General features: G+C 36.9%; 9 protein-coding genes across 12 annotated transcripts; 3 read left to right on the forward strand and 6 right to left on the reverse strand.

The window, feature by feature from the left end:
• Window positions 1–150: 150 nt before the first annotated feature.
• On the reverse strand, window positions 151–6,199 carry LOC9328442 (6-phosphofructo-2-kinase/fructose-2,6-bisphosphatase). 3 transcript variants are annotated; one of them, XM_021011834.1, is made up of 23 exons: window positions 5,874–6,199; window positions 5,682–5,745; window positions 5,288–5,580; window positions 4,850–5,062; window positions 4,556–4,756; window positions 4,373–4,468; window positions 4,131–4,229; window positions 3,994–4,023; window positions 3,851–3,904; window positions 3,618–3,671; window positions 3,468–3,545; window positions 3,175–3,266; window positions 3,044–3,101; window positions 2,838–2,912; window positions 2,665–2,712; window positions 2,349–2,446; window positions 2,063–2,138; window positions 1,381–1,443; window positions 1,196–1,287; window positions 1,002–1,070; window positions 858–921; window positions 613–678; window positions 151–495 (listed from the first exon to the last, which is right to left on the reverse strand). In XM_021011834.1, the coding sequence occupies exons 1-23, from the start codon at window positions 6,042–6,044 to the stop codon at window positions 418–420; spliced, it is 2,232 nt and encodes a 743-aa protein (XP_020867493.1). In that variant the 5' UTR covers window positions 6,045–6,199; the 3' UTR covers window positions 151–417. The 3 variants fall into 3 exon arrangements, with proteins under 3 accessions (XP_020867493.1, XP_020867492.1, XP_020867494.1); XM_021011833.1 differs by having other exon boundaries at window positions 4,850–5,065; XM_021011835.1 differs by lacking the exons at window positions 151–495; window positions 613–678 and having other exon boundaries at window positions 894–921; window positions 1,225–1,287; window positions 4,850–5,065.
• Window positions 6,200–6,857: 658 nt separating this feature from the next.
• Window positions 6,858–8,799, reverse strand: LOC9328443 (protein CHUP1, chloroplastic). Its single transcript, XM_002892335.2, has 5 exons — window positions 8,263–8,799; window positions 7,760–8,076; window positions 7,570–7,681; window positions 7,139–7,270; window positions 6,858–7,072 (listed from the first exon to the last, which is right to left on the reverse strand). The coding sequence occupies exons 1-5, from the start codon at window positions 8,797–8,799 to the stop codon at window positions 6,995–6,997; spliced, it is 1,176 nt and encodes a 391-aa protein (XP_002892381.1). The 3' UTR covers window positions 6,858–6,994.
• LOC9328444 (CST complex subunit STN1) lies at window positions 8,719–10,919 on the forward strand. The gene is made up of 4 exons (XM_002889587.2): window positions 8,719–8,792; window positions 8,957–9,049; window positions 9,144–9,184; window positions 10,235–10,919. Exon 4 carries the CDS (start codon window positions 10,243–10,245, stop codon window positions 10,717–10,719), a length of 477 nt encoding a protein of 158 aa, XP_002889633.1. The 5' UTR covers window positions 8,719–8,792; window positions 8,957–9,049; window positions 9,144–9,184; window positions 10,235–10,242; the 3' UTR covers window positions 10,720–10,919.
• A 1,016-nt stretch (window positions 10,920–11,935) lies between these two features.
• On the reverse strand, window positions 11,936–12,678 carry LOC9325698 (serine, glycine and glutamine-rich protein). Its single transcript, XM_021015348.1, has one exon. It carries the CDS (start codon window positions 12,642–12,644, stop codon window positions 12,207–12,209), a length of 438 nt encoding a protein of 145 aa, XP_020871007.1. The 5' UTR covers window positions 12,645–12,678; the 3' UTR covers window positions 11,936–12,206.
• Window positions 12,679–13,800: 1,122 nt separating this feature from the next.
• LOC9328445 (ran-binding protein 1 homolog a) lies at window positions 13,801–15,881 on the reverse strand. Its single transcript, XM_021013361.1, has 4 exons — window positions 15,607–15,881; window positions 15,334–15,485; window positions 15,090–15,215; window positions 13,801–14,556 (listed from the first exon to the last, which is right to left on the reverse strand). The coding sequence occupies exons 1-4, from the start codon at window positions 15,759–15,761 to the stop codon at window positions 14,303–14,305; spliced, it is 687 nt and encodes a 228-aa protein (XP_020869020.1). The 5' UTR covers window positions 15,762–15,881; the 3' UTR covers window positions 13,801–14,302.
• Window positions 15,882–16,040: 159 nt separating this feature from the next.
• Window positions 16,041–17,716, reverse strand: LOC110225436 (mitogen-activated protein kinase kinase kinase NPK1). Its single transcript, XM_021015189.1, has one exon. It carries the CDS (start codon window positions 17,445–17,447, stop codon window positions 16,050–16,052), a length of 1,398 nt encoding a protein of 465 aa, XP_020870848.1. The 5' UTR covers window positions 17,448–17,716; the 3' UTR covers window positions 16,041–16,049.
• Window positions 17,717–20,838: 3,122 nt separating this feature from the next.
• LOC9328446 (probable protein phosphatase 2C 2) lies at window positions 20,839–23,094 on the reverse strand. Its single transcript, XM_021010714.1, has 3 exons — window positions 22,260–23,094; window positions 21,657–22,001; window positions 20,839–21,581 (listed from the first exon to the last, which is right to left on the reverse strand). Exons 1-3 carry the CDS (start codon window positions 22,725–22,727, stop codon window positions 21,237–21,239), a joined length of 1,158 nt encoding a protein of 385 aa, XP_020866373.1. The 5' UTR covers window positions 22,728–23,094; the 3' UTR covers window positions 20,839–21,236.
• A 610-nt stretch (window positions 23,095–23,704) lies between these two features.
• On the forward strand, window positions 23,705–24,866 carry LOC110225414 (PHD finger-like domain-containing protein 5B). 2 transcript variants are annotated; one of them, XM_021015113.1, is made up of 3 exons: window positions 23,714–23,814; window positions 24,124–24,223; window positions 24,297–24,866. In XM_021015113.1, the coding sequence occupies exon 3, from the start codon at window positions 24,339–24,341 to the stop codon at window positions 24,669–24,671; it is 333 nt and encodes a 110-aa protein (XP_020870772.1). In that variant the 5' UTR covers window positions 23,714–23,814; window positions 24,124–24,223; window positions 24,297–24,338; the 3' UTR covers window positions 24,672–24,866. The 2 variants fall into 2 exon arrangements, with proteins under 2 accessions (XP_020870771.1, XP_020870772.1); XM_021015112.1 differs by lacking the exon at window positions 24,124–24,223 and having other exon boundaries at window positions 23,705–23,814.
• Window positions 24,867–25,648: 782 nt separating this feature from the next.
• Window positions 25,649–26,544, forward strand: LOC9328447 (protein PSY3). The gene is made up of 2 exons (XM_021013921.1): window positions 25,649–25,889; window positions 26,245–26,544. Exons 1-2 carry the CDS (start codon window positions 25,799–25,801, stop codon window positions 26,367–26,369), a joined length of 216 nt encoding a protein of 71 aa, XP_020869580.1. The 5' UTR covers window positions 25,649–25,798; the 3' UTR covers window positions 26,370–26,544.
• The last annotated feature ends 593 nt before the right edge of the window (window positions 26,545–27,137 follow it).

Here is a 27,137-nt window from a genome sequence, read left to right on the forward strand (position 1 = left end):
CAACCTTCTTTTAATTTTGCATTAATATTATCCACAAGTATTAACGTAGTTTCTAACATTTGAACTCGGAACTGAACAGTATGCTCTCGGTCCTAACTCCCAAGTCCTAGCTCAACGAAACTGAACAGTATGCTAAAAAACTAGAGAAGGAAGGTAATAATTTCAGTCGAATTTATAGTATAAAAGTGAATTTTTATGAAGAATAAATAACACTTAGAAATTACAGGACATCCGGGAGTAAAGAAAAGTATTTGGTGGATAAATTAAGAACTGGTTTACCAAAATGCAACCCAGTGATATCTGCAATCTGATTCGCAGAGTATACTTATATAAATGTAAAAAACCTTTAGGACGAGAGTTGTTGAGAATCTGTGGTAATAGTTGTTGAGAATCTGTGGTAATAGTTGTTGTTTGAATTCAGTCCATGAGTTTGTAGCGTTTCTCTTGCACACCAGAAACTCCCATCTGTATCTCTATTATAGTGTGAAGTGGCATCTGTTGAAACATTCATATATGTTATTATGTGTGTGTCTTGCATCCAAATCTCTCTGAAAGCTTATCACTCAATCGTTCTAAGAAGATACAGTCTCATATTTTCTAGTTCAGATTTACCTCGATTTGGGGTATTTCTTTGAGGGGACGATCCGCAAAATATGCATACAAGGCTCTCAGAACAGCCTGCGTAAACATCAACCAAAGAGGAAAATTGGAACTTAGTCACGGGTTGCGTTTTTTTTTTTCCAAAGTATTACACAGTTAAGCATTTCCATAGTTTTCATCATATGGACGATTTCTTCAAACTCCAGAACTAAAGGTTTTAGACATTAAATTATAAACAAGATCGTTTGGAGTATAACCTGGTGAGATATCACGACGACAGGAGCTCTTTGTCGTTCTAACTCAATAATCACAGGTTCAAGCCTGCATTGTCAAAGAAGCAATATTTTCCTGAGGTTTAGTTTTTGTCTGAACGTAGACACAAGTAAAAGAGAAGAACATACCGTTGAATTACATCAAGGTAGGACTCTCCACGAGGGTATCGGTATCGTAATTTGTCCTTTTTCCGAGATCTGCAGTCATATCCACCACAAGATGAGTTAGAAAATTCTAAGATCTTATTGCCTGTTCCACGAGGGTATCAGTGTCACAACTAGTAACGCTTTTTTGAATATACAGATTTGATCAAGTTGCTTACTCATACTCTTCTGGCATGTTCTTCTTTACCTCTTCATATGTCATCCCATCACAAACTCCAGCATTGATCTCGTCCAGGGCACGCCATTGCACCTAAGATGAAAATATGAGAAATCGATTTCCTCACAGCAAACTATCATACACCTCAAGAGTCAGAAGACATTCTGGCAGTAGGTAAATATCAACCTTGGGGAATCCGACAATGGAACTTGCTGTTAAGTTTGTTCTCTGAAGTGTACTGGTCCAAATCTGGGATAAACAAAATCAATTGGTATTAGCGTATGATTAAGAACTTTATGATTCCAGATCAACTCAGTGTGGAACTGATTGATCCCTTGAAAACCCGTGCAAAAAAAGGCTTCAAGGATGCGTTTAATGCATAGGATGGTGTACTAATACTAAATTGATAAGACTGTATCAACCCAGAAATAATGGTCTCCTGTGGTCCTGCGACATTTTCTGTAATTAAATTCCACTGAGCATATGATACAGATATGTGCGTCGATTTAGAGTTAAAGTAAAGTAGGAAATGATTATCTAGGAAAAGCCAGGGAGAATCGCCATAAATATTGGTGCAAGAAATGCAGTGGAATGACATTATCCTACATCGACCAAATCATTTAGATATCGAATGTGTAACCTATAGACTCACCGTTATAAACCAGCTATCACGGATAAGTTATACCAAGGATTGGAAACAAAAGCATTAGAGCTCGGAGAGGTTCAGTTCTTAACAGAAACTTCCATTGAATTTTCAAAGTCAGATACATGTTTCATTGCACCCAGGTCAAGTATCAACTTTTCTTAGACACAATTTCCAATGCATCAAATTCCTAACATATTGTTGTAGCTTGTTTGTGGTACTTACCGAAGCAGCCTTTTCAGATTTAAGTCGCTTTTCAACAAAGCTGGCAAGTTTCTTTGCGTAAAGTTTCCCAGATTCACTGCGTTTCAAAGTTCCATAAGGTTATGAGAAACAAATTTTCGCATTTATTATGAGGTGATCTCACAAAAAAAAATGATCATCCGAGGAAGTAGCAACAAGAATTTTCAAGCCAATCTAAGGGATGGAATAGAGAAAACATATGTGATGGGAAAACAAAAAGAAAAGCCGAAACCATCGGCATTTAGAAGAGGCAGAGCAGAGAACATACCTTATAACGCTATCTCCTCCAATTCTGCCTCTAACATTGTCCATGCTTTCTCCATGCCGAGTGAGTAGTATTGGTCGTGGGGTGAGATGCGTATTCACCTAGAAGAAAAATAAACGCCTTGAAAAATTATGATCACTCTAGGTTATTTTTATATAATTTGACGATGAATGTTGAGTCTGTTGGCAATGGACACAGTGACCCATGCAAGTATATTACTAGTAGGCTGATTTGCATGTTGCAAATAGGCTAAAGACATGTCAATATATTAAATAAGTAAGAGATATAGCCTATTTAATTCTGTATAGCAGATTTGTACCAAGAAAAACACAATTCTCCCAGGAAGGTAGCCACTAATATTGTTCACCTGCAATAAAAATAGAATAACAGTCATGAAGAGTCAAAACTATCAAGTTTCATCTCAAGATTAAGACTAGATGGAATAGCCATGTGAAAAGCCAATTTTTTAAACAGAAACAGATAGAGACGTACTTGTATCTGTCCACCGTTCCCGCTGACCATATCAATCATTTTGATGTAAGAACCTTCTTCTACAGGCTCATAAACCTGGCAAAAAAGAAAAAGAGTAAGCTCAACATTTGTCTCAAGTACCAAGACGATAGTGCATCAAAGCAAAGTTAACTAAGCTTTAAAAAGCAGTTAGGACACGTTTAGAAAGTGCAGATTTGTGTACCGACCTTTTCATAATTGGCTAAACGGTCTCTAAAGTCTCGTACTCCAGCTTCAAAATCCATTCTGCAGAGTAGCATAAACTTAGTTGAGCCGTGAAAGAGGACGAAAAATATAAATTACAGAGCGAGCATCATACTCTTCTGAATAATCAGGACTTTGCTGGATTTTAAGACGTATGTTTCTTTCAATAATGCGCTCATCATTGCATAGTGTTTCTAGAAAAATGATCTGCAAAAAGATAAAAGGTAAATCAGTTACGGAGGATATCTCCAAATCCAATATTAGCCGAAGGTAGCCATGCAGCATTACAAGCGCTGCATCAAAGAAATTCTTTGAAAATAGACACTGCTAACCAAGCATGCTTTCCGCAGAAGAATAACTGTGCCATTATATGAGAAACAAAATCACAGTATGTCAAAGCTTCAATACCTTACACTTTCCTTCAGCCATTTTCATCAACATATTCCGTCGAACTCTTGTGCTATTAGTTGCATCAAAGATTCCAACCTACAGCTAAAAACTATTTACAATGCAAGATATAAAAACCAGGAACTTACATCTAAACTGAAAGATACTTACTTGACCACCTTCTTGCATCCAAGCTATCATGTCCTCCATTGCAAGTGCTGCTACCTAGTGGCATGTGATATATTAAAACTATGTGCAAAGAAGAAGATAAACAGTGTTAACATTGACCACTGAATTAAAATATGACGAATTTAAGTTAAAATATCATAAGAACGATTTAGACACACAACTTAAAAGAGACAGTCGAAAAATGGCTTAACTAAATTATTCAATTTTTCATTTACCTCAGTCCGTGCCTCTACACCTTCAGGATTGTCAGCTCGGAAGAAATCAGCACTCTACAAAAGGCTCATTCGTTGTCAATCACAAATCGTCCAAAAGGAGGACAGAAACTTATAAAACCTCGGTTTAAGAACCCAAGCCTTACCATGTTAACTCCATGTTTAAGCCGTCGGTACTGCGAAGAAACGGAGCAATGTTTGTGTCAATCTTTCCAACAAGGCTTGCGTAATGACAGGGTACGCTAAAAAAAAAATCAATGATCGTTGCAACAAAATAGCTAACCTTTCCAACATTAAAATGTTTCGTATCATGTCCCAACCAGCGTAGATATCTTGTCAACTTTGCTGCAGTAAAAGTCTTTCCTCGAGCTGGCAAGCCAACCTAATACAATTTTGACGGGAATGGTGTGAATCAGAACATCCAGTCTCTTTTTCTTTTCATTCCCATTTACGTTTATAAGTTAAATAAAATAGCCAGCCACAACAACGCCCAGCTCCTAACAATTAAACTAGAAAACATAATACCAGGACAATTGCTAGATGTCTATCTTCTTTCGGTCCAAGCATTTGATCAGCTACCGCTGCTGCGGCAACAGCTCCTGCAGCGGCTGGCATTGAATTCTAACAAATAAAAGGGTGAGAACAATATAAAAAATTCTTAAATTTCAGATGACCCAACTTAAAGATAGAAACTAGCTCAGGCCAAACCTTGGTTTGCTTAGTATCAACCAAAAAAGAGCTTGCGCTAATAGACTTGACTAGCCTAGGGGAGCCAACACCACGATCAACAAAGAGTCCCTTTTGACCATCTTTCTGCTGAAACGGTGAGAGTGTTTCCACTGACTTTGACTCAGCCTCTCCTGAAGCCGAATAGATATTCGAGGAATCGGGAACAATGATCTTCATTTCCTATGGGTGAGATGTATGCCGATGATTAAACGAGAAGCCGGAAGTTAATTAATGGAGGATCTGCATCTATCACGCAACTAAACAAAGCACTACCTTTGCAAGTGGAGATCCAACCGTAACACCAGAATCTTCAGAATTATTCTGTGCCGAGTTTGTAGTACTGTCATTACGAAATGAACCAGATGCTGAAAGAGATCGTGGATTCTCTGCATTGTCCGCTGCATAAACAAGGTACGAGTTTGCAGAAGATGCAGGAGCAGGAACTTCATAATGCGCAAGATCGAGCTCCAAACTTTCTAAAGGACACTGCTATGAGACATCAAAGTAAATTTTCACTTTCAGGATTGGCCAACAAATTTATTTCTCCCCATGGGAATTCTAGATTGATATCGCGAGTTGCAGTCAAATTTTTTGAAATTACGCATAAAAGGGAAGCACATAAAATCATTCCTGCTGATTTAGTTGACATAACCAGCACATCACTGATAGATAGAATCGCGGTAAGAACAAAGAAGTAGAAGAACAAAATACCTCAACAGTTTTGGGATCAGGATTAATGCTGACATCAGGAATTCCACGTACAGTAGAAGGCTGGAGATTCTCCCTATAAGCTCTCCAACTAGTAGCAAGATCAAATGGAGAAACTCTGTCAGCGTTGATGAAGACACGGAATTCAACAATCACATCACCTTCCAGCCTAAACAGAGCTAATCTAGCATCTCCTTGCAACGAACCACCAGTAAGAAGCCTATTTTGGCCCTCCTCCACTATGCAAGGCGTGTTTCTGTGCTTTGGCTTCAACAAAAACTTGAAATCCAAAGTCTCTACACAACAAAAAAGGCGATGCAGAAGCTTAGATTGTAGTTCACAGAAATCATTGGATTTGAACTAATATGCTAAACGAGTCCTCCAAATTGAGTAATACCGTGATCAGGAGGAACAACGAAGCTTATTTCCGACATTGACGCCGATTCACGTTGCATCGGAAGCTGTTAAAGAAAAATTGACAAAACGACGAAGCAGAAACGCAATCAAATTCTAGATGGATGAATCGGAAGGAAAGACGAAGAAGATGATAAACAAAAAAAAAAAAAAAAAAAATCAAACCGATGCTCACAGCTTTGGAAGGATCCCAGGAACCGATGAGAGGAAGAGAGCCATAGACATGAGGAGTGAGCTCGCCTTCAACCTTAGAGTTTTCCATTTTGAGTGAAACGTAGAGCTGACCACCACCGCCATTGGAACCATCGTCATCTTCCTCAGTATTCTTCGATGCACCCGACCCCATCGAAACCACCGTCTCGATTCTCTTTTTTCCGTACTTTTTTTATTTTATTTGAATTAATGAAGAAGAAAAAGATGCGTAACAGATGATGAAATCAAACGGATAAGAGATTTGAGAGAAAGAGAAGAAGCGAAGCCGCTTGCTCCGCAGCTTTTTTTTTTCTTTTTCCTTTTTCCGAAAAATTTCGGTTGTTCTTGGGATAACCGGATAAGAGCAAAATACGTGGTGGTTGGTTACTTGGTTTGGCCTTTAGGTTCATTTTGGGCTGGGCTTGTTTGTTGCTTATTGGGCCTATGTTGCCGACTGGTGAGAGAGCTTATTGGTCGGTCTTGAAATAGAGCCTTGGCACTCTCCTTCAGAGTTCAGAAGATCCTCTCAATTGTCTTTTGAGCGCCATTAATTTCTTCTCTTTTTTGGTTTTTAAGCGCCAAGAATTTCGATAAACTCAAATTACAAAACCGATGGTGGTGAGTAAAAACTCGAAACTGCCGAAGAAACTGGAATCCCGAGGTTTGCTCTTTCGCTTCTCTGTTTTTTTTGTTTTTTTTTTCGTTTTCGCCTGAAGTTTTCCGTCGGATTGAGACTTGGTGTCTGTTTGGTTGACTTCTAGCCTCAAAATTAAAATTGATTGTGATATTGGATAATGTGTTTGATAGATGTTAATATACTGTATATGCTTCAATATCTTAAAAATAACTATGACTCCAGAGGTGTTTTAGTATTAGTATCTTCAAGTTTCAATTTCTGGATTTGAGTGTGGGCTTTGTTTCTGTGTTAGTTGGCTAATTGCTTTGGAAATTTGGGATGAACAAGATATTTAGACAATAAAATATCTGCTAAAGCAAACAAGGCTTCAATAGTACAATAATTTAGTCCTCCAGTTTCTTACATGTCTACTGCGTCATAATTTCACAAGTCTTTGATACTTAAAGATGTCAACAATTACATCCTTATCATCTGGTTTCACTTGTACTGATATTCTTTAGCTCGTGAAATATGCCTAATGTTTCTCCGTCAAAACCGCCAGCAAACTGAATTGAACTTATGTTAGGAAAGAACCAAATAGATATGAACCAAATAGATGTGAATTTATGCACCTGGTGTATTGTGTAGGCAAATCGAACCCCTTGAAGCATAAGATTTCCTTCTTTAGCGCCTCCATTTGATTCCAGCTCGTTGCTTATTCGCTTCATGTACTCCTGAGCTAGCCTCAGCGACCTGTATTTTAGCTGCAACAAGGTAATGGTTCCTCAAATCTTCTGTCAAAGTAGTGGTGGCTGTAAGTCTAAGCAAATTTTCTTCACTGGTTTAATACTAGGTAACATTTCTTGAAGTTGGTAAAATGGCTGATTCCTTGTATGATAGATGGAATCTTTAGATTTCATAGTCTTTTTGTGTAACCAATGGTGTCTTGTTAGTACTTAGTAGTAATAGTGTACAATAGTTCATAAATTGTTAGTAGTGTTCTTTTTCAATCTTAATCAATAGATCAGATTTTATTGGTATATTGCAGCTATCAGTCACCTACCTGTCCAATCAGTCCTGTGTCGAGCATCCACTCCCACGGTATCTGAAAGTCCTTGTATCTCTTCCCTGTACTGTCTCTCATCTTCTCTGTGTTGTTAACATTTTCCTCTAACCTGAAAATGTGAGATTAATTCTTGTAATTGGTTAAGATCAGGAAGTTGCTACTAGTTATATTCTTTATACATACTCACCTGTCTTGCAGCGATTGAATCCTTTGCAAGGCTTGCGTCAGAGATTCCTTTGGATTGTCCTTGAATGACAAAATCTCAATTTCAAGGTTCTTTAGCCTTTTGTAATTGCAAGCAGCCTCTCTTAGGTAATCTGCTTTGCGTTCTGGCCATTTAGGGAAATGCTTTAGGACTGCCCTTTCATCAACCAAGGAAGATAGTTCTTCGTCTATCCATTTCACAAATGTCTCCACTTCTGATATGTCTGTAAATGTTGCACCCTCCACCTTACTAATCAAGATATGGATATGATCTCTGTGTCTGTCAGTGTCAGATTTAATCTGCAAATGTGCAAACACCGTTAGGAGATGTTAAATCTGTTACTACAGTTTTTCTAATTGTTTAGTAAAAACTCTGCACCTAAACTCTAGGACCTAGGTTGTGATGGACATTAAATCCATATGGTTTCTCATTTAATCACCTCTTCTAAGTTATGATGGGTAAAGTTAATACTGTACAGTACTTACATCTGAAAGATATTTGGAGCGATTCTCGATTTCACCAATCATGTTTCTGCTGAATGCAGGTGACAAAACTCCATTTTGATTGATCTTGTTCCCCACACGAGACTCTCTCTTCGTCAGGGCACGATAAAGCTCTACAACTTCAGGAGCACGCCGCACAGATCTTTTTCCAAGTGTTGTCTTTGATGGAAGTGGTGGAGGTGGCGGCGGCTTTATCGCTGTAGGCTGTTCTTGGACCATTGGCTTGGGGTTTGGATTCCTTATCTCTTGACCCTTTGTGTTGGATTTGACACTCTCTGGCGCTTTCAGATTAGATCCGTCTGTGTTGCTGCCATCATATGAGCTCTGCAACTTCTTCCATAACACTGATTTCCTCTCATTGTCATGTGCTTTAAGATTGCTTACGTGTGCTCTTAGACGGGCAACTTCTTGACGCAGCTCATGATTGTCCTTCTCCAGCTTATCGTTCCTCACTAGAGAGGCTTGAAGCTCCTTCACCAGACGCATGAGATCCGAATCATCTTCTCCATTAGGTAACATGTCTGTATATCCCCCTTGTTGTAGTAGATGTGGGATTGAGTTTGCTTTTCTTAGGGGGGCAATTTTTCTCCTTTTTATCACATGCCTTTAAATTACTTCCCAAAGAAGCATCATAGACTCACCTAAACCTTTGATGTTCACTTTTGCGTGTGGTTAGTTGGAAATTACAAGTGTACTGTTAGACTGAACTGGAATCGAACCTGGAATACTGCGAGTTTACGGTCTAAGCTCTTTTGTGTTGGAAACTAAGGTAAGCATCTTGAATGATTATATTCAAGATTAGTCATCAAAGCTTTGATGCTCAATTCCTTTTTTATAAATTTTGCTCTTTTTGTAAATTGCAGATTAAGTTTGAAGATCCTCTGGGTCCGCAAATAAGTCACAGGTAAGCAAATACATAACTTAGCCTTCCTAATCACATGAGAAGCAAAGATAGATAAGCTAATATATTATGTTGAAGCTTCATTAGCTTTAGTCCGCAAGGAAACGAGCCATTAGGTACCTGTGTGACTTGTGTCTCAAGTATTTGTCATTTGTTCATGAAGTTTCGTGTCTCAGTCTCTCACCCACTTATAGTCCACGTCGTACGTACACGTATGGGTGTTTTTAAATCGCCTTTTCATAATTCATTTCTTGGTATCGTCATAGACTAAGCTTTCGCTCTAAATTCTCTCTAATTTAATAAATTGAGTTCACTCGTTTATACAAAACTACATTTCTCTTTTGTCATATTTACATAACAAAGTTACACATTGGAGGCATTTATTGTGTGACTATACCATTCTTTGCATCTGAAGCAAAGTTAGACTCGAAAATGACATCGCACCATTCAATAGTTTCTCCTACTTTTTTTCTTTTTTTTTTCTTGCTTTCATCTTTTTGTTTTACGCGATTCTAGAAAACCAAACCTTTTTGTGTCGTCAAAGCAAAAGTAAAAACGAGTTATGTTTTGTCTTTTTGTTTCTTAAGATCATTTTGTTAAGTGAGTCTGTCAGATACATTGGAAATTTTCTGGTCTGCATCATGTAGTGAGGACTTAAAATCGTCATTTATCATGCGATGGTTTCTTTACTAGCTTCTTTCTAATTCTTGAGAAGGTAAAGTAAGTACCTAATAACGTTGATGTCCAAACCTTAAAAAGAGAAAAATTGAACCCTGATAGATTCCATTAATCAATTGGTTCCGGAAATTAACAATCCTCCATAGAAAACGACTACTCTACCACAAAATGAATAAAAGTTTAATCTGAATATGCACAACAGTAAAGTTATAGAAATATGTTTCAACATCATTTTTATGATTTTTATTTTTAGAAAATCAGCAATTAATTCCAGTTTCTGAATATCATTTGGCCACAATATAGCTTTCTAGAACTTCGTTTTCCCGCCCTAATATTCATTGTTATGTTAATGTTCATCTTTTGTCTTCTCACCAGTTCCAGCCATGGATCGATCCCTCCAAAACACACACGCGAAACTCGTGGCGCGTGACATCCAACGCCTGACACAGTCACCTACAGAATCCAACTCTTTCTCCCTACTTGGCGGCGCGTGTGTCTCACGCGTAGAGACAGTAGGCACAATCATCTCTCGTGACCTGACCCCTAAGTTCCTCAAGTTCGGCGTCGACGATGGCACCGGCTGCGTCACGTGCGTCCTGTGGCTCAACCAACTCACGTCTTCTTACTTCTCCCGGTGGCATCCAGACACAATTCTGCTGCTCGCAAGTGCCGCGCGGAAACAAGCCGCAGAGATCAGAATCGGATCTGTGGCTCGCGTTCGCGGCCGCGTCGGCTCGTACAGAGGAGTGATGCAGATCACGGCAACTGTGGTGGTGGTCGAGAGAGACCCGAACGCGGAGATCTTGCACTGGTTGGAGTGTTTAAGGCTCGGTCAAAGTTGTTATCGTATTCTAAGTTAATCAGCTCTTCTTCTTTTTTTGTTGTAAGTTAATCAACTTTGAAATCTAAAGTCAGACGTAACTCATGACGCAACAACCAATTGCAAGTGCCTTTTTCTAAGCCTTACACATAATCACAGTTTCTTCCTCTGTATTGAAACTTAAATTGACAATTTCCTCTGTATTATATACCTATTTTGTTTTGTTTTTCTTTTCAAAAATCATAGATCACAAGCTGATTACTATTTTGTTTTTGTACTATTCACATATATGGTTCATTGCAAATAAGCTTTGGATTCATCATTTGCTTAAATACAGTAAAACTTATATGAATTAATAAACACGATAAAATTTTTGGGCCTCTTTAATATATTTCTAAAGAAAATCTAGGTTTTATTATCAATCATTTTCTAGCTTTCTATTTTTATTTTTCAAAAATTCTTGGCTTTTTTCTTATAAAAGTAAAAACTTTTAGTGGATATATACCCTTTTTATGATTTTTTTCTTCTCAATTACAGTACTTGTTGCATTACAAATTTTATCAATTCTTTAACAATTAATGTCAATTTTTTTAGTATATCAATGAATATCGTTTAGTGGCATACGACAATTTAACTTTATAACTTTGCCTTCCCACTCTAACTTACTACATGATCTAATGATGCTAAATACTTCGAACATAAATTGACCAAGATGGCACTCCAAGTCCAAATCACACCTTTGAATGTGAGATTATTTTCTTCTTGTTTTACAAGGTAAATTAAACATCATGACATGCCCTTGTTGCATTACTGACCTTTCTGAATTTCTCCAAAACCCACAGGTAAACTGAGAAGTAATGGATGCGATTAAGAGGCTGAAGAAGAAAGAGAAATAGCCTCAAATAATTGTTGCATCAAACAATAACATAAGAGTCCAAAACTGAACCACCAAGTAAGAAGATAAAACTAGACAATGCATATGTTGGTACTGGAAACAACAAAAACTATAGTTTCTTAGTATAATAAGTTAATAACTGTTTAAGTTTTTTGTAATATTTCGTACGCAAAAACTTTGTGGAACTTACTTTGCGGCTTTATTATTTTGATATTTATTTCAATTTTTTTCAAAAATTTTCAAAAAAAAAGATAATTAAACGGGAAGTTTTACCATCCATTAGTCACTTTTAACAAGTTAGCGTTTAGAAGTTATTTAAGCGTTTAAGATTGAGTTTTAAAATACACAATTTCTTTTTTTCTGAATGAAAAATAAACAATTTCTTATTTCTTTAACTTTCACATTACAGACGGCACACTAAAATAATTTTTTTTAAAAAAAATTGAAACACTAAAATAATTCGCACTAACGACGAGTAGAATCCACATCAAGAATCGCTTTCTACATATATTAACAATTTACACCTCACGTACCGTTAGCCCAAAAAAATAATAGACCAAACCAGACCGGACCATAAACATAACCGTTATAAAACCAAAAATAAAATAAATGGCCAACGATTACTCTGAACCCTACTGAACCAAGACTAAACCAGCTAAAACCGATAAAGCCAACCAACCGAACGCACACACTGTTCCTCGAAGATTCCTGCTGCCGCTTGATCTATGTGATCCTGCCGATCCACCACCCGTATGAATCGGAATCACTCCTCCACCACGTTGCCAGTCACGGCTGCGGCTGCTACTGCTGCCACCTCCTCCTCTCCTGCTGCTACCGCCGCTTCGTGCTCCACCGCCTCCGCGTCCTCCACCTCCTCCTCTTTTGATAACGACAGCTAATTCCCGAGCCTTTCCTTCGAAAACAACAACGTCTGGCTTTGAAACACTAAAAGGGAGAGCCTCGTGGTTTGTATCTACTGAGGAAGGTCGTGAGCTCACGGAAGTAAGATTGTGCTGAAGATGAAAGATGAAGAGAATGTACAAAACCAACCATGTTGTTCTCAAACCCATTTTCTTTATCTTTTCTTTTGTTTCTGTGTATTTATCTCACTTTCCGCTTTGATCTATTTATATAAGCCTCATGAAAGAAATTAAACGCGGCAAAAGTGGTTACCAGCAGTTTCGACGTAGTCTCTCATTATGATGCTGCCACGAAAATATCCAATAAAGATTTATACTTATCTATATTTATATTTTTTATGAAGGACCAAACAAATAAAATTCAAGAATAATAGTGATTTTACAAAAGGGTTAATTGGGATAAAAGTGTTTCCAGATGTCGTGGATTAAAAATAATAATCCATCTAAATTCATTTCTGGTATTTTGTTAATTTTTGGGTATGATTGAAAAAATCACTTAAGTGGTATTTTGTTAATTTTTAGATAGCAAAAAGAAAAAAATGAAGGACATAATAAATAGCCCGATTATAAAAAATAGATAAAAAAGGTTTGGCCGCGTGTACAAGTTGACTGACGGGGTCAGAGCAAAGAGAAGTTATTGGTGACAACTTTCATATGTCTACCAATCTTGATTTTTAGAATTTGAATCTTTTGAAATATTATATTCCCTAGATATTATCAGGAAATATCTTAGAAAAAACATGTTCTTATTTATTAAAAAAAAAAATTGTTAAAATAGATTAAAATCTTAATGTGTTTAATAAAGTTTCAACTCAAACCAACTTATTGCAGTTTTATCAAAAGCATAAAGTTTAGATATGAAGACACATACAAAAGTGGAATCCTACAAAAGTACTGAAAACAGAAAATATTTTCTTCTTTTTAGGGTTTACATATATTAAAAGTATAAGTAACCTGTCATTTTTTTAGTGAATAATTTTTTTTTTTGTTCTTCCATATGAATTTTGAAAAAAATTAGTGATATGGTTGAATTTATCCAGTTTAGGGGTTATTATTCAATCATAAGTTTAAATAAAATTTAAAATCCAAGCAATTTATTGTTATGTTTTAAACAAGGTGTCATTCCTATATGTTTGTATAAATCCAAAAAAAATTTGTTATACAATCATGAATTTTAATAGAATATAAATCTACTCGTAATCCATTGTTATGCATTAAAATATGGTCTTACTGAATATGATTTGGTAATTTTAACACAGTATATAGTACAATGTCGGGTTTTCTTTCCGTGTACAGTGTCGTTATATAACACTGAAGAATTTATATTCTCTGAATATTGTTTAATATCTTCATCAAGACTAGCATCGACTTACACAAGTAGATTGGCAATGACCTTGAAGATTAAAAAAATCACATGCATTGGATTTTCAAAAGACAAAAAATGGAGACTTCTGATTCTTGTCCATGGACAAACACATCTGTATCCTCAAAATAAGACCATCCAAAAAGGATCCATGAGAAAATTTAAAACAATGAAACCAATGTACTCTTTCAGATGACCAACTTGAAAAAATATTTTCTCCCGAATCTCTCATATCACCCGACGCTTTAGACTCAAAAACTATAGACCCATAACGACTCAGCATTCAGCAAAACCCGACCCCAAGCGATCCCCCAACCACTTGATATGACTCGACAAAACATGTATAGATAGATTGTGCCAAGACAATGGTAGACTCTCGATGCATCAAAACATTTTGAGGCTAAATTACCTTGCCAGGATTTGGCAGCGTAAATGTTGATGCTTCTTAAGTTGAGGGACCAGTTTCTTCAATTTTCTTTTCTTCACCAGATTTCTCTGCCTCGCTCTCTTTCTTTTCTTCTGCTTTCACTTCAGTCTTCACCGTCTCCACAGCTTTTGCTTCGGTTTTCTCCTCTGTTTTTGTTTCTTCCACAGTCAATTTCTCAAGAAGACCAGCAGTGTCAGAGGCATCTTTGCTCTCTTCTTTCTCTTCTTCAGAGTCAGCAACTTCCTTGAACTTTTGCATAAATGTTTTGCAATCTGACAAGGAAATTAAGATTTGATTACCCAGGCCGATCTACAAAACTTTTCGGTTAATAGGATCAACAGCTCAGAAACCACTGAAATATACACCCAAAATGAAAAACAAACAAACAGTAGATAAAGTTGGCATATCAAATTAGTTGCAGCCTAAACACATACTTGACCACCTCAATATCAATATATCTTTACAATGTAATGGCACAATCTAACCGCAGTACTTATTTCGACAATTCTTGAACACAATAAGGTATGCCGAGCTGATAGCAATTAACAGAACCAAAACAGCCTATGATGGAAGCTTTGAGAACCTCCAATTCACAAGTAGCCATATAACAATACTAAGTTCAAGATCCTTCAGTAATCTAAGCCGTGAATCTATCAAAATCTAATGAGACTAAATAAGGTAAAACACAAGCAACATAAAATAAATAAATGAGTACAACCAGAAGTACAATGAATGATATCACAATTGTTAGAATAATATCGAACCTAACAATGCAAAAAAGGGCAAAATTCAATATCATACTCACTCTCAATAGAAGCAAATCGGATACAGAAAAGCTCATCCTTGAGTTCACCATCAGCAAAGTCACGAGCGTGCCACACACATGACTTCTCATTCCCAACGTGCTCCTGAACACTCATGCCCGATTTAACTGCAGAAATAGCAGAAATGCAGAATCGGAAGATAAATTAAGTAAACAGTACAGTAACCTAATACAGATCCAGATGCAACTCAAAAACCACACAAAGTACTCTAAACAAAAAGTTTACCGAAGTGATTAGCACAGATCTTCAAAGTTTTCGATTGCCTCATAACAAGACGAATCTTCCCAGTGTTCTTATGCTTTAAGAGCTTCACAGTACCAGCTCCTCTCTCTTTCCACTGATTCGCATCCTTATCGAACCGATACAGCTTCGATTTCCTTTCGATTCACAAACAATAATTCAGTCAAACACACCAAAAAGTTAAACCCTATAAATCCGATCAGATCCAGTTGATCTAGATCACAAAAACTGTAGAGACCGATTGAGAAGATCACTTACAGATCGAGGACGGCGTCTTCGTCTTCCTCGCCGGTAGTGACGGCAACCTCCTCAAGCCTAACGATCGGAGCGACCTGAGCTCCGGTGTCCTCATCCTCGTTAGCTCCGGCCTCTTCCTCGTCTCTGTGCTCGTGCTCGGGTTCGTTGGTCGCCATAGTATTACCGAGATTTCCTCGTGAATTCAATTGTTCGCTACGGTGCGGCGTATGCGAGAGAGAGAATTTGGGGGTTTCGCAACACAGGAAATCGGAACGACTTATACCGCGTTGAATTGAAGCTAGTAATGGGCCGATTTCTTATGAAACTAATATATATGGCCCATATAAACCCATAATTTATATGGCCCATAATATCATTAATATTTTGTTTTCACATTAAAATACAACTTTTTTGAGCCAAAGCTATTTTGGCTATAAACGTGAGTTACTACATTCGATCTCATCTTACCGCGTAAAAGATAGTTTTGTCGGATGTGCAAACAAACAAAACTTGAGGCTGTGATTAAAAGACAACGTTTCGAGTTTAATGTTATTATTATCACGATGATACTGATAACAACAATTCATAATGAGGACAATTTTGCTAAAGACACATGTAGTATAAACCGTAATTTCCATTAATAAATGTAAAAGCATCACTAATTCATATGGAAGCAGTGCCGCCGCCGATCCCCCGTTTCCCGGCGGAGACACATAAACGTCAATTATCGGCACGTCATCGTACGGATCCGATGATGTGTTATATGCCGATACTACCCTTGTGGATTCCGAATATTCCATTCTTGTCCCTTCCTCTTCCGAAGAGTGGCATCTGACTTCCACCCAACAATCTGATTCCCAAATTGCCCCTCCGGTCGTCGCCAAATTACAAATTCTTGCCATCGCCGCGTCTTCGAATTCTGATCTTCCTACTTCCTCCTCTTCTTCTTCTAAGTCAAACCCAGAGTTGACCCAGTCAAGTACGCAACGCGGGGATGACTCAGCCGGAGACGAGTTGTGACACTGAGACAGAAAAGGATGCTGCAAAAGCTGATCGCAACTCCACCTCTGATTCGGGTCTCTCTTTAGACACTTTTCTAGGAAGTCACGGCCGATTTCCGACAGCTTCGAGGGGAAAACTGGTAACTCGTCGGAGAAACCGATTCGACTCAGCGAGTCGATAATCCCATGGTCTTCCCAAGCGGGTTTCCCAGTAAAAATCTCGATTATCGTGCAGCCGAGAGACCAGACGTCGCTCTCCGGACCTTGGTACTCTCGTCTGATCACCTCCGGAGCCATCCAAAGCGGGCTTCCACGTGGCGTGATCTGTGCTGTTGGTGTATGGATTCTGAACGCCGACCCGAAATCGGCTAGCTTGATCATGGAGCTTTGGCTGACGAGGACGTTTCTCGCCTTGACGTCGCAGTGAACGAATCCATGAGAGTGGACGTGGTGGAGAGCAGAGACAAGACACGCCGTGTAACGCTGGAGCAGAGTCTCGTCGTTAATTCCTCCAGCAGTGTAATTAGCCACGTCACCTTCTGGTAGATACTCTAAGTAGATATTCCTAAACGTCGTCGTTCCTTCTTTCGAGACTCCGTCGCCGAGAAACTTCACGATGTAAGGGTGAGGCTTGAGCGAACAGAGGACAGAGATTTCGTTCTCGAGAGACTCTGATTGGGTGGGGAGACACGTGGTGAGATCCACGGATTTCACGGCAAAAACTTCACCGTTGGTTTTGCTGATCGCCGTACTAACTGCACCGAAACAACCTCTTCCGATACACGCACCACGAACCCAAGAAGAAGAAGACATTAAAGAAGAAGAAGAAGAACAAATGTTTCTGATACTCTGTTTCTCCATGTGTGCCAACTTTCATATGTCGTACTTGTGCAACACGAAGCTATATATATGCGTGTTTTGGAGCTGTGAAACAGAAAATGTGAACGTGAAATAAAGTTGCAATTTTTTTTGGTTTCTGACATGGACAATTCTTGTACACTTGTCTTTTCGATTTGTAAAGTCTCATCTTTGTAAAATTTTCCACGTGGATATGTCATGTACAACACAAAGTTTCGAGTCTATCATTAGATTTTTGAACAAATTCTACCATGTTCGATGGTCGGTTTGGATTTTAACAATATAAATATATATATATATATACACATGTATTCATATCTAGACTTTTAATCCTTGTAAATTTTTTACTTTGATGGAATGATTAGTCGTTTTTGTAAAAAGAACAAATAAATCAGAAAAGGTCATTTTGGAGATTAGAAGAAAATGTTTTATGTCACTAATGACACTTGGAGAAGTTCTCGGGATGTTTGTAAGTAACAATGCACTTGCCCTATCTCCTTAATCCTTATCCAACAAGACTCAATCAAGTTGCGGTTTGATCTTGTCCGTTAATATTTTACTCACCAAAGATAAAATCACACACACCCTCTCGCTTCACGCAATCGTTTTCGTTTTTATAACCTCAACATTAAAAAAATGGTCTCTTTACTAAGTGATCGGATTCGGATCACCGATCGTGGAGAAGACAAATGAACAAAAACGTGCCTATAGATTTGGAACGCTTGATTGTTGACTTATTTTCTGGTATGTTTCTATGTGGTTGACCTGACATGATCAGACATGGAATATACGGTAGTCGACGTACAAATCATTATCAAGGATTCATGAATCCAAACCATGTCTAAGCCAATCATAAGCAATGGACATAAATTAATTTATATTCGTAATCAATTAACATAAAGAAGGTGAGGGTGTACAGTAGCAGGATATATACGCGAAGTAGAGGATATCCGAATAAATTATCGGAGTTGTCAAAGGGGTTAAAGATGAGGGAAGGGTTGCCGAAAGGGGTTGGATTTTAAAAATGGGGGTCCATTTGGAAACTTACGTGGCATGAAACCGTTGGTTCACGTTCTTTGACATATTAACGGGTTGTCTGTACACGCATGTTGGGAATATTGACGTGCTTGATCAACCTCCACGCATAGGATCATGAAGGAAGCACAAGAATTTACTCAAAAACGTAAGAGCATGTATACCCATATAGTATCATTAGGAATTTTTTAGTATTATTTATAATGTTTGTTTATTGTTTGAGATTTTTTATTATACTTCTACTAAATATATTTGCGAGACCGGCTTAAGTATCATAAAAAAATTATTTACAAAATCAAAAATAAATATACAAAAACATAGGATTACAAAAGGTAATATCTATACTAGTATTTTTGCAGTCATTTTGGTGACGGGTGGGTAAAAATGCTTTCGGGTTATTGGGATATCCGACCCGTTTCTAAATTTTGGTCATAAAAAATTTCTTGGGTCGGATTATATTTAACTCAACTCATACACCGGATATTCCATATTTAATAATTTAGATATTTAGAAGATTTGATTAAGATTTAGAATTATGATTCTTCTATCATCTTTGTTTGATTTGTTTTTAACTGTTTTGAATCATCATATAATACATAAATATTTTATAAGGAGATACAATTTATAAAAATTTATATATACTAACTTTAAAAAATAAATCATCCCGTGGTGTACATCATATTTTATTTTATTTTCTCTACTTTCAAGGAAAAACGCGTTTCCCAGACGAATCAGCTGCCGCCACGTCACCTGATACTGGGTATCAGAAATATTACTTCAGTGATACTAATCAGGCCCAACTTAATACTCTGATCTATTAAAAAATAATTAATAGGCTCCTGATACTCTCATTGTATCAGCTATGTACATAGTCTAATCCGAAGATATCACGGAGATCGAGTTGGAGATGGAAGGGAGAGAATAAAAGAAATGGTTTCAACTTTTAATTGAGAAGATGGTTGGTTGGGGAATCTTGGGATGGTTAATCGCTAGATCACTACGATCGTATTTTTCTTAAAAATTATTTTACTAACAAAATAATTTATAGTGGTTTGGTGGTAGAAAGATTCATCTAAAAGAAGACCAAAGTTTTCATAACATATACTGTATCAATTTAGTGTTTTGAAACTGGGATTTGGCAAACAGAACCGATATAAATTGAACTTAAACCTGCTAATGTCTATGCATATACTAGTCTTTCTTATATCTTTGAATTATTCGAAAATACGGAAAACTTTCTTCCGCCTTCCAAAAGAAAAACAATTCCGCCGCAAATAATTATATATTTTACTTTGTTTGTTGTTTCTCTGGCAAAGCTTTGACCTTCCGCGAACGTGAAGTGCTATTAGAACGGTCCATCACTTGTTCGTCCATATCCTCTTAGGGCAACTATTTTCACCTTTTATGTGTGTGTGAATAAATTACTAGAAATGTCCAAAAAACAAGATATTATTTAGAGATTTTTAGGTCCCACTAGATTTTACCCCGCGGTACACCGCGGATCGATTTTTTTTATAACTAAAAAATTATTTAGCAAAATTTTAAGTTGTATTTGTTTTGTTAATATTGTTTATTTTGTTTAGTATTTCTGATTTTATAATTAAATTTTGATTTTTAATTCTAAGATTTCATCCATAGTATATTGTTTAATATTAATATCGATCTAAATCCGTTGCACCATATAACCCCGTCCCGTAAAATTAAACATCATTTGTTATATTTTTAAAATAATATTTTTATCCACTACGGGTTGCAGGTTCATGCGGATAAGCCCGTAGAGAGTTGCGGGTTTGCGTGTCGACCCGCCAAAAGAGAAGCTATCTTTTAAAACCTTTTGTTTTATTTAGAGGTTTTGAGAGAGTATCCCTAAAAAACAATTTTCATTATATGAAAAAAAGGTAGAAGAAATTGTAATATCAACATTCCCGATTTTTACATCACTCGTTACTATTAATTTTTTTCTTTTTTGCAGATAAAAATCAGAAGTTAACTAAGTCGAGATTTTTAAAAAGATTGTGTAGAGATTTTTGGTAAATTGTTGAGAACATATTTGATTTTAAAATCTTTACTTAAATAAATAAGGAAAGATTTTGTAGAAACTTTTACTAAATATATGAGAAATGAATTTCATTTAAAAATCTTTACTTAAATAAAACAAATCTAAATAGTTAATGCTAAAGGCATGCCATTGTAAATACTTCTCAACTTCAGGATTTATTTGCTAATTGTGATCCAAAAATGTATATATAGATACCATATCTTCCAACTTGTATGTCTAGGAGAATCCACTTGGAAAACAACTTAAACAATGACATTGCAACATGTACTTAATACCGTACTAAACAAGCTTTCAGACTTTTCAGTATATATAGGATTAAGTTAATAGCTAAGATATTTGTGAACTTTCAAAAATTTTAGCTAACAATGCGTCTATATAAACGAAAAAAGTAAAAAACTTTTAAAACAAGAATTTTATGAAGTTTTAAAACAGACCACTAGCTAGACTACACATTTAATTCGACCTGCATTATCTTAGAAAAGAGTATAGTACTATATTGTATTGAGTAGTATCGTACTCACATACAAGCTTTATAGAGTTATTACATAGAAGATGGACAGCGAAAGTAGAGACAATCTAAGATGTATATACAAAGTATCCTAATAACTAAATGAAGTTAAAAACGAATTAAAGAATGTAAGAATGACTTCAAACTCTAACGTCTAGATTGTTATCTTGTCTGTACATTTCTCCTATGGTCAGAAGAAGCGGCACAACGGAACCAACATCACACTAATATCGTCCAAGGAGCCTCGTGATACAGAGAGGTCAACGAGCTTCTTGCAAGCTAACAATGGCTTCCGTTTTTGATCGGTTCCTATGCAAAATGGTCGAGCTATGTCTACTGCCTCCTGATTACTAACCTTGTCCCATAGACCGTCTGATGCTAAGATCAAGAACTCGTGTTGGGGATTGATTCGTAGAATCTTTGTCTCTGGTTCAGATATTATCCATTGTTTGAGATGAGCATCTCCTATTCCTCTAGATACCGCTAAAGATCCTTGGATTCTCCAAACACTATTGAATGTATCGACATAACCGCCCTGCAGCATTATCGTAATCAGAACCTATGTAATCATGATAAACCGAACAGTAACTTCCTTTGCAAGAATTCTTACCGAGCTCTCAATTCTGTTTCGTTCATCGTCCCTCGAAGGTCGGTGGTCAGAAGTCAGGGCTTCCGCGTATCCTCCAAAGCTCAAAACAGCACGGCAGTCGCCAGCATTAGCAACCACAAGATTCCCGTCGCTGATCAGAGCCGTGACACAGCACGAGCCGCCCTTAACGTCTTTTTCCTTGAGAAACTCAGAATCAGTCGCTAGATAACCACGTTTAACTGCTTCTTCAATCTTTGACTCGTTCCCCCCACCAACTATCTCTCCTAGAATGTTATTACACAAGTTCTTAGCCGCAAACTCAGCCGCTATTGGTCCTCCATGACCATCATAGACTCCGAATATTGCCTGCCATTAGAAAAAGCTAACAATGTTTGAAATCCCAATTTTTTATGATTTTGTTAAAAAAAAAAAAACTAGGATCTATCTAATCAATAACTACTCGTACAATTTGTTCATATATTTCATTGAATTTTCTTACAACATTTCTGTGGAACTCGAAATTATGTAACTCGTACAAGTTATCTAATCAATAACTACTCTTCAAATCGCATTTCCTACTAATTAAGCAATAATCAATAATCACATAAGAAAAATTGAAGTTACCTTTTTGGGTTCTCCTTGAATATTTGTGATGGCAGAGAAACGATCTTCCATAGCTGCTCTTTTACCTCTCTTGCAATAAACCGAGTAACCATCACCGTCCCTCTCCACCTCTCTACTCTCCTCCCTCGGCGTCTGTGCATTCACCGCCGTTTCCGATATCGGAGCTGCAATGCCCACCGGAGCCACAGGTATATCAAGCCTCATCGGTCGTTTCCTCTTAAGAACGCCTCCGGGACCAGGGTCGGATCCAAACCCTTGTTTAGCCTGTGGTTTCGGGAGACGGAGGCAGAACGGAGATGTGGGAGACGCAGCGGAGGAGGGAGAAAGAGAAGAAACGGGAGGATTGAGATGGGAAAGAGACAGGGTTAGGGTTTCATGCGCCGGGGAAATGTTCAGCGGTTTGCTGCAGAAAAGTGACGAGGACGGAGAGAACACCGGCGAGTTGCAAACGGCAACTAAAAACGACATCGTTTCGTATAAAACTTAAAAGTTTACTTTTTTGATGATTGGTTCTGATTGTATGTCCTCTAGACGTTTGTGTTTCTCTGTTTTAGTGTCAACGAGAGAGAAGAAAGAGGCATGAATATATAAGAGACAAGTCCTTCTCTGTTTCTCCGTGGCCTTTGCTTCTTCTTCTTCCAGGTCAAACGTTACCACTATCATCTTTCTCTTTGACTATTTCAATCATGAATCCACCGCCACCGCCACAGTCCATTTTTTCTGCTTTTTCTTTGTCAACGGCGATTTGTTGTTACTCTTCCAGAAAATATATTTTTGCTTAAATGGTTTTTGTAAAGATAAAACAAAGTCAAAGAAGGCCGAAAATAGGAGAAAAATTAACTAGGCCTGGGCTTTCGGTTAACCGTTCGGTTATCGGTTGGGTCAGTTCGGTTATCGGTTGGGTCTGTTCGGTTATCGGTTATTTCGGTTTCAAAATTTAGTATCCATTCGGATATTTTGAAATTTCGGTTCGGTTTCGGTTCAGTTCCGGTTTTTTCGGTTTTAAAATTTAGTATCCATTCGGTTATTTTGCTTAGGATATTTCGGTTTTTTTTTAATATTTTCGGATATTTTTGGATATATTTTGGTTATTTTCGAGTATTTTTACTATTTTTATATATTTTTAATTATTTTTGATTATTTGGTCTATAAATAACTAATTATTTTGAAAATATAATTGTATTTCGGGTATTTCGGTTACCCGAAATATTTCGGTTCGGTACCGATTCGGTTACGGTTATTTCGGTTATAGAATTTACTATCCATTCAGTTATTTTTAAATTTTCGATTCGGTTCGGTTCGGTTTTTTTTCTTCGGTTTCGGTTCGGTACATTCGGTTTATTTGCCCAAGCCTAAAATTAACACCTAAATAAAAAAGCCCATTAAGTAAGCCTTTAGCCAGATAGCCCATATTAGTCGAACCGACATGGGTTGGATATTTTTGCGGTAATTCAAGAACCCGACCCGGTTCTTTTTATTTCCAGTGCCGTCTCTTGTTCGTATCGGCGGCGCTCGGAGATCAGGGATCGCTAGTTTTGACGTCTTCTCCGTCGAGGTTAGTTTAGATTCTCTTTTCTTTTGTTGTTCTTTAACTTCGATTTATGCCTGATAGATGTTTCTGATTCTGAGATTTCGCTCTCTGTTATTTCTCTGAATTATTAGGGTTTTGCGGTGTCTATGTTTATTCTTTTGCGCAGCTCCGTTTTGTGTGTTTTGAGCTCAAACAGATTTCTCTTGTTTATTTATGTTTACTTTTCTGTTTCTTTTTGGTGAGCAGACTAAAACTTAAATCGATTTGTGTTCGATTCAGCGAATTGTTGGTTTCCGTTGTTACTTCAAGAATTGTTCTTTGTTCACTTTGCAGTGGATTTCAAGAATTTACTGTCGTTGCATTGAATTAGCTAGATTTGGCCTTGATAAAATACGGTTTTGAGTGGATGTGTAAAATAAAAGATTGCGGCCTGGTAGGTGTTCGTTGAAATTCCTCTGAGAAACATAATAGTGTTTTCTTTACTTTATTAACTAATTTTATTGCAGGTCGAAATCTTAATTGAGGAGCAAGATCGTGTATAAGAAGCCATGGCCAAGCATCATCCTGATTTGATCATGTGCCGCAAACAACCTGGCATTGCTATTGGGCGATTGTGCGAGAAATGCGATGGAAAATGCGTCATATGTGATTCCTATGTCCGCCCTTGTACTCTGGTTCGGATTTGCGATGAATGCAACTATGGTTCGTTCCAAGGACGGTGTGTCATATGTGGAGGAGTAGGAATCTCAGATGCTTACTACTGCAAAGAGTGTACACAACAGGAGAAAGATAGAGATGGTTGTCCTAAGATTGTCAATCTTGGCAGTGCGAAAACTGATCTGTTCTATGAGCGTAAGAAATATGGATTCAAAAAACGATGATGATCGTTGGTTGCTCCAGCTATTGATCTTTATTATTGCTAGGAAAGTGTCTGTACTTGTCTTGTTTGTGTTAAGGAAATTTTATCCACTGAAAAATCTAAGACATGGATTCAAAGAAAGGATTATGGTTTGTTGATTAGTTCGCCTTGTTACTTTGCTATGGTTGGTTAATGTCTCTTAAGTGGTTGTGAATAATGCTATGGTTCCTCAGCTACTTTGTAAATAACGCAATAACTCTGACTCTCTAACGTCGACAAAAAGGTTATCATCCATTACATAAAAAAACCCCACATGATCGTCACACCCAAAATCCCTTTTTTGGGCCAGAAATATAGACGTTGACTTTTTATATCGGACGGTGCCTGTGAGTCAACTGCCCATGCATGTTCGCTTTGCTTATGTGTTAACTGTTAACTTAACAGTGTGGAATCCACAATTTGTCTGCAATAGTCAACTCCTACCTCCAATACGACAATGACACGTGTTAAAATCAGCTACTTTATTTCGAAACTGATTCTGTATTTCGATCTCTAATTTATAGCCGAATTAATTCAATCATAATCTAAATAATTGTTATTTAGTCAATTGATCTAAAAGGGAGAAGTCAAAAAATATTTAGAGGAAAAATGATATTGTTGCTAGCCATTGAGAAAAGCGTTTTATTTGTAGGAAAACTTACGCTGATGATTTATTTAGGGACAAGCATTGAAACAATCAAACACATATGTTCAATATTTATATGGGACATAAGAGGTTGTAATAGATAGACTTGTATCAGAATATTCCAAACCACATGCCTTTGCAAGTCTCTACACCAACCTTTTATTAAAATGTTTTAAAATTTGTTGTGCCCTAATTCCTCATAAATGTATTTTGCTCGAATTTGGATTAGACATTCAAAATGATAATTGCAGCGTTGCTTCCATTACAATAAATTGCAATATTCCGGTTATGTAGCACTATCCGAAATATATACTACAGTAGTTTGGAAATAAGGTTAACTAATCTTTATTATAAAAAAAACTAGCTGAGGTTAACATTTCACGTTTATAAAAGGAGAGGGTCACGAGAGATATAGTACTTGAATAGAGGAAAGAGAGAGAGAAAGAGGAGAAGGAAAAGAGAAGATGGGATTTTGTTATGTAATTCGGCTGTGTTTATGCATCTTCTTTGTACTTTCAGTAGTCTCTTCGGCTCGACTCACGTTCTCATTTTCAGGTAAGAGCAATCGAGCTCATCATCCCATCTAGATACAAGAAAGATCATGAATTTGGAGTTGTGTATAAACTCTTCATCCAAATTTTCAAATCCACAATATATAGTATATCGTTGGATTAATGGGGGTAGTCTCTTCGATTATAATGATCAATCATAATATTAATAAACAGGTTTAGATCTATCTCGTATTTAGTCAAATAGGTGATTAATCCATGATACATGTATGTGTGGAGGGAGATAGAGTCTTTCGTAACATTTATTCAACCGTGGTTTAACTTTCGTATAATAATCTAAGTTTTTGTTTGTGATAAGTTTTACTTCGTAATTATATATGCTAAAACTGCATGCATAACAGAAAATGAAAAGATGATGATGGTGAAAGGTAGATCATTGATGGTGAGCACCAACGACTACGACGGGCCATCGGCCAACGCCAGACACAATCCACCAGGGAGGCGTGGAGGAGGACGGAGAGGTTAAAAAAAATAAAAATATTATTGTTACGAAAAAGATAACATGTTTTGGGATACTTAATATTTTTAATTTACTCATTTTCTCTTAAGTATTGTCATCTATTTATGTAAACAATAAAACCCTTAAATAAATAATACGTACTGATGCATTTATAAATTAAAAATGAACATTTAAACTCGTATCTTCGATCTCATTTTCAATGAAATGGTAAAATAAATAATTATTTTATTGTGTGGGTCAACTGGGTGCAAATGACCGTTGAGCTGATTTCCCCTCATGTATGAAAAAAATATATAAGAAATAATAAAATTAAGAATAAGATACTCAAGGCCTGACATTCTATCAATCCAAAGTGGGAGCGAGCCTGAAACGTTATTATCTGATATGACTAAAGAGTTAGATTCTTCCTCTTCAAGAAAGTGAAATGTTGAGAAGTTTAAAGGTGTTTCGTCTTTGAGATGAAGCTTTTATGTTTGGTTTATGAAAATATATAAGTATTTTTGTTAATGTTCCATAGTTGCTTATCTCATGAAAGCATTGAATAGGTCGCTAATGACACACATGAAAACACACACAGGGTTTGGTATTTCTAGCTACTCTGTTCTTATTTCAAAAGACTTCTTAAGGAGGTTAAGGGCTCTGTTTCTTTGAGACGTGATTACAAGTTTAATTTCATTTTCATCAAAACGAAATACCAAAAAATAAACTTATATGAAATCCATAGAGAAGAAAAAAAATCTATAGCGGTGAGAAAACAAATTAAACTTTTGAAAT

Source organism: Arabidopsis lyrata (assembly GCF_000004255.2).
Source record: "Arabidopsis lyrata subsp. lyrata unplaced genomic scaffold ARALYscaffold_1, whole genome shotgun sequence".
NCBI lineage: Eukaryota > Viridiplantae > Streptophyta > Magnoliopsida > Brassicales > Brassicaceae > Arabidopsis > Arabidopsis lyrata.